This window comes from Hibiscus syriacus, unplaced genomic scaffold (genome assembly GCF_006381635.1).
Source record: "Hibiscus syriacus cultivar Baekdansim isolate YM2019G1 unplaced genomic scaffold, ASM638163v2 tig00112789_pilon, whole genome shotgun sequence".
Lineage (NCBI taxonomy): Eukaryota > Viridiplantae > Streptophyta > Magnoliopsida > Malvales > Malvaceae > Hibiscus > Hibiscus syriacus.
This window is the reverse complement of record NW_024063402.1, coordinates 241,266-250,886: the sequence shown is the minus strand read 5'-3', so window position 1 is coordinate 250,886 and position 9,621 is coordinate 241,266. Positions and strand designations below refer to the sequence as shown.

At 29.6% G+C, this 9,621-nt stretch overlaps 2 protein-coding genes across 3 annotated transcripts; both read right to left on the bottom strand.

Moving 5' to 3' along the window:
* Window positions 1-89: 89 nt before the first annotated feature.
* Window positions 90-3,373, bottom strand: LOC120183512 (HVA22-like protein j). 2 transcript variants are annotated; one of them, XM_039188193.1, is made up of 7 exons: window positions 3,058-3,373; window positions 2,908-2,957; window positions 2,711-2,809; window positions 1,081-1,137; window positions 885-948; window positions 567-776; window positions 90-290 (listed from the first exon to the last, which is right to left on the bottom strand). In XM_039188193.1, the coding sequence occupies exons 2-7, from the start codon at window positions 2,937-2,939 to the stop codon at window positions 207-209; spliced, it is 546 nt and encodes a 181-aa protein (XP_039044124.1). In that variant the 5' UTR covers window positions 2,940-2,957; window positions 3,058-3,373; the 3' UTR covers window positions 90-206. The 2 variants fall into 2 exon arrangements, with proteins under 2 accessions (XP_039044124.1, XP_039044123.1); XM_039188192.1 differs by having other exon boundaries at window positions 3,099-3,373.
* Window positions 3,374-7,439: 4,066 nt separating this feature from the next.
* On the bottom strand, window positions 7,440-9,193 carry LOC120183522. Its single transcript, XM_039188201.1, has 2 exons — window positions 8,916-9,193; window positions 7,440-7,774 (listed from the first exon to the last, which is right to left on the bottom strand). The coding sequence occupies exons 1-2, from the start codon at window positions 9,072-9,074 to the stop codon at window positions 7,607-7,609; spliced, it is 327 nt and encodes a 108-aa protein (XP_039044132.1). The 5' UTR covers window positions 9,075-9,193; the 3' UTR covers window positions 7,440-7,606.
* Window positions 9,194-9,621: the final 428 nt, after the last annotated feature.

Below are 9,621 nucleotides of genomic sequence, written 5' to 3'. Positions count from 1 at the left end.
ATTTATATCACAAACGGGACAAGAAGAAAAAAAGCAAAGAATGAACTGAATTTGACACTAGCTATTCATGAAGCAATTTCTTGGTTTCTTTCTTCTGTTAGTGTTTGCCAATTGTTGGGTGGTTTATACATGTGTTGTTCGTTTGTTACAAGTTGTTGACTGTGTGGTTTTCCCTGTCGGAGCTTTGACTCACCGTGGGGTTGGACTTAACGACCTTTGCCTCCAAAGAGTCTACGGCGGGCTGGCCGTTTCTCGTCGAACTCCAATTGGTGATTTAGAACCGGGTCAATCTGCATCGAGTCATTGAAGAATTAGAAAACTTAAAACAGCTAATCATTCCAAGTTACATATCATATGTAATCACTCCATTGATGAACTTTTGATGAACCATTGTCATAGTGTTCAATTTGATTCAAGTTAGATGTGGCAATCTAGATCTAAATCAGATCGTATCGTTTAGGATCATTTCGACAAATTTGGTTATTCGGGCTTTTCGAATTCGGATCAAAACATACAATTTGTGACTCGAATTTAGTTTTCTAAACAGAAGGGTAACGAAAACTCACCAGCTTGCCTTGTTTCAACCTCGAAGGCTGACCGGACAAGAACTGCAACATCTCGACCCATTTGGTCTGCCCCAACTCGGTGCAGTTCTCCCAATAATACAGAGCAAAATCCCAAGCTCTGGCTCGCCATTCTTGTATCGTTCGACCGAATTCGGTTTCATGTCTCATCATGTATGGCCGCAGCAAGGTGTCGTACACATAACTAGTTCCCTTCATTACCAAGAAAGGCAAAGCTTGTAAGTGTGCATTAACTTGCAAGTTTTGCATTGGAAAACAAAACACACATCAAATGCAAATGCTTGTACGTTTTAGTTTTACCTTGGTTTTGGGATACCATAGGTAGATCAAGAGTGTAAGCTTCAGCTCGTCGTAGATAGGCAACCTTCAGAATAATTAAGAAAACGTAGTATCAGTATTCGATCTAAAAATACATGTATCCGTATTATAACCGTATTATATTTTATATATTCGTGTTGCGGTTTAGCTATTTTCTCGTGTTGGAATGAAAATGTACCATGAAAACAATGTGTCCCCTATGCTCTCGAATACCGTCAGAAATGCTACGACGATCCTGCAAAATCGTCGTGGTAAAATGAGAGAAAAAAGAGAATTTATGTACATTTATAAATTAAAGAAAAAACTATGAATATGGAAATCAGAATAGAGTTTAAGGATCAATTTTCTATTAAAACCTGTATATATGGCCTAACTAAAACGTAGTTATGACATGGGACTAATTAAAATGTAAGTACCATGTAATTAATTTCACCACAAATTTATATAATACAAAAAATAATTACTATATATAATATCTTCAATATATATTAATAGTAAATAGTTTGATATGACTAAATGTACAAACGTATATTATAAATTTATATGTAAATTTATGGGTTTGTTACTATGTACAATATCAATGAAATTTTCTTTTTAAATGGGATTAAAATAATTTAATATTTTTATTTTGCAAATTTATAAAAAAAACATTTACATATATTATTTTTATTTTTACTTTTAAAATGATAACAAACGAGATTAAAATCAATAAATATTATATATATGTAAATATATTAAATATAAAATCACCCAAAAATATGTAAAAAAAATATAATAGAGACTAGGAAAGGTCAAAGTTTGACAACTTCAAAACCTTAATGAACAATTTCAATTGGAAAGACTAGAAGCTTTAAGAAACATTGAATTTCTCAACCATAAAAGAAGGATCAAACAAGTAAAATAATAATAATAAGGGTAAAGTAAAGTAGAGGGCGTTGAAATATGCTTAAATAATCATTTTAACCGTTGAATTCTTAAAAATTATAAAACAATCATTAACTTTATCAAAGTATTACAAAATGATCACTATAGTGTTATAATAAGTGAAATTCACTAAATTTGATAAATATTTTGTAATAGTTTGATAAAATTTAATGATAGTTTTATAATAGTTTAATAAATTTAATAAAAGGTTTATGATTTTTAAAAGTGTAATTACTAAAATGATTATTTAAACACAATTCAATCACCTTTAATATAATTAACTCTAATGATTAGGAGGAGGAGGAGGAGGAGGAGAAAATTAAATTGACCAAACTCAATGCATGCATAGAGAAAAGTCAATTATAGCTAAGAACGAAACGAAAAATGCAAAGAAATGAGAAAGGTCAAGACTTTCAACGACTATTTCATAATTTTTAAAAATTTGGCAAATTATATATTTAGTACCTAAACTATCAATTTTGATCTATTTTAGTACCTAAAGTTTAGTTTTTAATTAATTTTAATATTACGCAGTTAAAAACTTTAGTTTTTGTTTCATTTTAGTACCTAATTCAAAATTTAACATTAAGTTTTGAAAAAAAATTAAAAATCGAGGTACTAAACGGACCAAAGTTTAGGTACTAAACGCGTTAAGTTTTTAACGACAATGTATTAAAATGAAACGAAAGCTAAACATTAAGTATGATTTTGGAAAAATAAAAGTTTAGATACTAAAATAGACCAAGGTTGATAGTTTATATATTAAATGCGTATTTTTTCCTTAAAAATTCTATGATAAAAAAATATTTAAATATAATTAAGTCAATTATAGCTAAGGAAAAATTGCTAGGAAATGTGAAAAGCAAAGACTTTCGAAAATTTACCAATATTGACACCAAAATCTGAGTTCCTCGATCGAAACCTTGTTCTTCTCAACTGTTTTAAAGCATTCGATCGCTGGAAATCCATATCCAAGAACCAACCTGCAACGCCCAAATCAAAACCCATGAATCAAACTAAGCAAAGCCTTCTTAGAATTATTCAAAACCCAGAAAAAAAGTGGTGAAAAATCATGACTTACACAAGAACCCTGGTAATGAATTCACCCAACATTTCTGATCGAAAATTTTCCTGGAAAACGAGAAAGAGGGTAGAGAAATCACTTCACAGTTCACACAATCGTTCATTGGTAAAAGAAAAAGGGAAAGAAGAGAAACCCAGATTTCGAAACCTTTTGGAAAAGATGGTGAGTCAAATGGATCAACGAAGCGCCTCGATCTACTGTATCAACAACAATGGAAGCTTAAAAGAACCAAAAACTGTTCAAAAAACAGAGACAAGGTGACGAAAAGCTGAGTTTGTTGAGATTCTTTTGAACGAAATTCCGGTGTTAAAAAAAAGCTAAAGGTGTGGGGGAATCAAATGATGGACAGCGTTTGCTTTCGTGCAAGGAAAATGTGATGAGCAACCGACAGAGAAAGAGAGAAGAATGATGGTTTTCTTATAGGCTGAAACTTGAGATCCAAGGCAAAACGAAAGGAAAAATGATTTGGAATTACCTTTGCTTACAAATATATAAACTTTGTTTATTTTGATTGAAGTCTAGAATATATATATATTATAAAGGTGACGCGTTTCATGGTTTGATTTCGTCTTCAAAATTATTTTCGATAATATTTAGGTATAAAATTGTAAAATAGTTTTGTTAAAATATTTATATAGTATTAATTAAGTATAATTATTAATTTAGATATTAAGTTTCAACACAACTATAAAAGCACAAACCGATATACCTCGGTGGTTAATGAACTCACTATATTTTTTAGAGGTCACGAATTCAAACACATTTACGAGTATAAGCAATCATTGCCAATTAATTACCTCTTAAAATTCTATAAATTCGTCTCTCTAACATAAAACCTTATATATGTCTCTACATAAGTCTAATCTGTTTATTAGTATTTGAGAAAATTTGCTATAATACTTGGCGTTATTATATTAAAAACACTCATTAATTTTTTTAAGAAATAATCCTGAAGTCAGATTTGTTAAAAAAATACCTCAAACTGCTCAATTAAGATGACCTCGCGTTTTGTAAGAAGCGAGGTCAAACGTCGCATTTTACGAAAAGCGAGTTTGATGTATTTATTGTTGTCTTTATCTAGTATTAAATGGCTTCATCTGAAAAAATTGATGGGTCTCACATTCTATAAAAACGCGACGTAATCCTACGTGGGCAGTTTGGGAGATTTTTTTAACTAATCTGACTTGGAGTTATTTCTAAAAATATAATAATGGGGTTTTTAATTTAACAATGCCTATACCTATCTATCTATATTTTTTTCTTAATTAGATATATATTATTTAATAAAAAATAGAATTATATGTGTGATTGACACTTTAACAATTCTTACGCACGAACTATAGAAAAGTCAATTATAGCTAAGAACTCAATTCAACAAATCTCTACACTAATAATTAAATATCAGAAAATGATATTATTAACTTAAAACCTCAATTAAAATATTTAAAATTTTAAATTAATTTATAATTAAATCATCATTTAGAAATATATGATATAATTAACTCTTATTTAATAAAATTAATCAAATATTAAAACATGTGACAATTATTGATTTATGTGACCAACTACTGCACCAAATATAAATTATGATATGAGATTTATAATTACTGATTTTATAATTCGAAATAAATGGTTTTCTTACAATAATAAAATTATAATTATTTTTAAAAAAATTATAAAAGTATGAATTAATTTCATAATCTTATGTAAGAAATTGCTGCTTGAACTTCCATCGTAAGCGATTTGACTAATTGAAATAAATGCTTCTGTCAAAACCTTAGAATTTTATAATATTCACATCAGTAAGTTCCAGAATCCTTCTAATTCTTGACCGGCTTCCTTCTGGATCGGTCAAGGTTGGCTTCTTTAAATAAATTTCATTACTCTTTTTTTTTTAATTTTTTATTAAATTAAGTGTAATATCCGTGCACGATTCTAAATCATTTGAAAATAAACGTTTAAACGCCTCAGCAGAGGTTGATTCTCAAACCCATAACCTCTAAAAATAACAACCATAATTTCTTTTCTTTTTATTTTTGGTGAAAAAGTATGATTTCATTAACCGAAAAATCATACAAGGAAGGATTAGCTCATGCCTCGTTAAAAACCTCCCTAGCCCAAGTGGAGGAAAAGAGTACATACACTAATCGATAAAGAAAACAAAACTAAATGCATAGCGAGCAAAACCAAAAAATTAAACACTAACGACATCAGACACCGGACAACAGACATCCTTTTAACCACTGAGATAGTTTAATTCGTGTTACTTTTTATTTATCTGAATGTTCTTATATTTAACGTGTTTCATAATTAACTGTTTATCTATTTTTTAAAAAATATTTAAAAATTAAATTTTAATACATATTTTATTAGTAAACAAAAATTCAATAAATGGTCTCAAAATGTATCCATGATCATAAGTGCATTGGGTCGTTATGGTAGGTCAACATTATTAACCAACCAATGAAATCAATCAATATAATAAAGTATAGGGTGTGGTCCATATGAGAACCATAGTGTATATGTTTTTTTTAATATAAAGATCCAAGAAGGTACCCTAAGCTTTATGGGCACAAAATTCCCTAGAGTTGGTTTAAACTAAAGAACGTAGGTGTACCCAAAACAACAATAATAAAGGAATATGAAAAGTATAGTTTTGGTTGGAGTAGTTTAACTTGAAAGCTTGGACTCTTCCACCACTCTACTTTATGCATCTTCCATATGTCCATTAATCACATCCGTTGTTGGTCTAATTAGTAATTAAGAATAGAGTTCTTTTTAGAAAAAAAATCGAGTTTAGATCATATCAATTTTTTCATGTTTATTTTTTTTAAAGATAAAAGTCAGATTGGATTCGATTATAGAGTGATAATATCTTATTTGACTATTAACCACATTTGTTAGTATAATAAGATAAGACGATAGATCTCTCAAATTATAACGAATTATGATATGAAATCCTGTTATATTTTATAACGTGTACCATTGATTTACTTCATACAAATACTAAATATGAAATGTATTATGTATAGGATTAGGATATAATTACATAGCGTAAAACATTTTACACTTTTTTTTATGATTTTTGGGTTCGAGAAATCAAAAGTTGAGATTAATTGTAGGAAATAAGAAGATATTCACAAGAAAAACAAAAGATTTAATATCAGTCTTTTATTTTTCCTTATCCAACGATCCTAAAAACATGTAAAACTATAAAGAAAATATAGATACCACCTTTGTAAAAATAAAGAAAAAATAGATATCAAATAACGTTTGGCAAATACAAGTATAAAATTGATTTGTAAAAGAAAGAAAAAAATCTAATAAATTCAAGTACGAAATAGTATAATATATAATATGGCTTAATTGAATTTGATATTTTTCTAAAATGAATGCATTAACTTTATTCTTTTTTTTCTCAAATTGGTTCCTTAAATTAAAACAAATTCTCAAATTGGTACTTAAACTTTAAAAAAATTCTTAGATTAGTATGTGGTGTTGATATGATATTTCAACAGCCAATCAATTATGACATGTGACACTTAATGGTACCGTTATATTTTTCACAATAATATAGAGTATTGATACACGAACCTTATTGCATGTATCTGGATAAGTGTAAAATTATAACTCTTTATTTATTTGATCCACTATCCTTTATGATAGTTTGAAAAGGGGCTTAATTGCCCCATAAATTATTTCATTTTTTTCAATTTAATACTTAATTTTTTTGTTATAAAGTACCCTAAACTATCCTTTTCATTAACTAAATCACCTCAAATGTAAACATTGGTTAAAAAAATTTATAAAACAATAAAAGCATGACACGAAACACTTTAATCATGCTAATATTGAAAAATTAAAGAATTCTTGTTAAATATGGAATCATTGATATTATTTTTGAAAGTATAATGATTGGATTCGTGTTGTTATATTATGATTATTTAAGAGTTAATTGCATCATACGTCCTTTAATTATAAACCCTTTCTAAATTGGTCCCTAAACTTTTAAACATTCTAATTTTATCCCTAAACTATAACTATCATTCTGAATTAATTCTCAAAATATTGAACATTTCATTTTCTTCCCCGCACTACGATCTTCATTCTAAATTGGTCTCCAAACATTTTGAACATTTCAATTTCATCCCAAATTATATTTATATACTAATCACATCTCTTGTTAATAAAATCGTAGACCAAGCTATATTATTATATATTTTTAAAAAAATTAGATTAAACTATTGTTGAAATGAATTACATATTTGGATAAATTTAGGGATGAAATTGAAAAATTCAAAAGTTTGGGGACTAATTTAGAATGAGATCCATATTTTAGGGATAAAATTGGAATGTTTAAAATTTAAGGGCTAATTTAGAATGAGAGACATAGTTTGGGGATGAAATTAGAATATTTAAAAGTTTAAGGACTAATTTGAAATGAGGGTTATAGTTTGGGGATATATGATGCAATTAACTCATTATTTAATTTGACGTTTAAAAAAGGTCAAAAAGCACAATAACTTAAACCAAGCATGAAATATATCGACAAGAGACATTCAAGAGTTTCATCTCATGTGTTGCAAGCTAAACTAAATCAATGATCATTGTGAAGCTACAAAAAGAAAGAAAATCAAGGTTTACACAATTGCACGTACCGGAAAGTACCGATTCTACTGGCAGTGACCCAAAAATACTAGTCATCCAACGTCGGTTGCCGTTCAATCTCACTTAAATGTTCGCTCAAAGCAAATGCAGAACTGTTAACGACCTCGTTTTCAGTCTTACACTGAAGCAACTGTTGACGAAGATTCTTCACGAGCTCGTTCAGTTTCTGAATATTCCTTTCTTGAGAGAGTATGATCTGCAACAAAGTTGATTATGTATGTAATCTTAAAACAATCCATAGAAAATTTAAGTTCAGTTCAAGCAACTATATCGGGAAAAACTGTGAACGCAGCCCGGAACAAACCCTATTGGTAAGATGTGGATAAGTGGGTCGTATTTGAGGTTTCGAATTGGTATAAACTACACAGAACTATCATTAACATCGGGTAGACAGTGGGAAGGGGGCGAAGCCTAAAGAAAATCTTGAAACTTAATGTTTTAACTCAATGAATTGCAATTGCGGAACCGAAAGCAAGAATCAAGGCACTAAGTGAGACCAAAACGAATCTATATGTCCTAAAGTGAGATGTACAAATTCATGAGTTTTATCTACACAAAGCTATAAGGAAGTAGGTTCGGTCTGATTGCATCATATGCTAAAAGGAATTTACCCAGTTACAACCCCACCACAGTGAATTCGAATAAGCAGGGGTGATCCATGCATGTTTTAACGGACGACCACTGGCTCAAAGCTTGTACTTTTCACCCAAATAATCGTGTTTCCCAGCATTTGTTTCTACACACTGGTGAGTACTAGCAAATGATAAAACACTTAGAGAATGATTAGCTTGTTAATTATCCATTCGAGCACACATTAAAGGATTGAAATCTTCATCAAAATGACCCAAAGATTTTTATATTATTGATGCAACTTTGGTAATAGATCAAGCAGGACAATGATCTTCGATGGAAGTGAGACAGACTAGAATATATCCGGGCTCCTGCAAGATGAAAATTAGCTAGGAGACACCGGAGTTTGCTGTAACAAAGAGAGGCCCTCTTCATTATCCTGACTTAAGCATCGAAAAGCGTACCGGAGCACAAGCTCCGGCACCCCTAATTTGTCTCTTAAGAGACTAAGAATATCTCAATTCATTACCAAAAATGCATCAACAGTCATTCATGGCAGTATTTAATACTCCATACCCTTCCTTTGGGGGATATACAGATTCTGCTAATTGAACTATAAAGTATACCATTTGCAAGCCAACAAATTTTGGGTACTAAATGAATAACAATGTAAATTAACAACAACCAATAATCTAATTCATAATTTCGGATTAAAATAAGATAAAACTATACATTAAAAGAAGAACAAATTGGGGGAAAGGCGAAACCTTCTCTTTGACGTATTCGTGGCGTTTGGAAACGGATTGATCTTTAAGAGAAACAGTGGGAGATGGCTCAATTTCTTCACCGAATTGCTGCTTCCATTCGAATTGAGAAGTGAACATTACTAAAAACACTACAAAAACCAGTAGCCAAGGCCTCGACATCACATTTATTTAACCCAAAACCTAGAATTTAATCCCCTTGTAATCTTTTGGGGATTTTAGAGAGAATGAAAAATCTGTTGAAAAGCGTTTTTTAGCGAAGATAAATGGAGTGGGGGAAAAAGATAGAACAGTCGTAGATCGAAGTGGATGATAATGGAGAATAGGTAATTCGTTTGGGTAAATTACACTTCAGATCACTCATTTATAAGTTCAATTACAAATAGACTACTTTTTAACAAATATATATATAATAACAATTCAATCACTTTATTAAAATTCTATCACCAACATTTAAATTTTAGTCGGAACAGTGATATGTTATAACATAATAATATTTTAGTTTCTTAAATTTATGGTATATTTCTATTAATTTAATCCCGATTTAAAATAATTTCATAAAATTAAGTTTTTAAATTTTAATAATTCATCAATTTAGTCTTTTTTCTTATTTTCTCACAAGTATTATAATACTTACATATTACTGAAAACTCTAAAATGAAGCTCGACTCAACTCGAAAATTCACGAGCCTAAAATTTTCAAACTCGA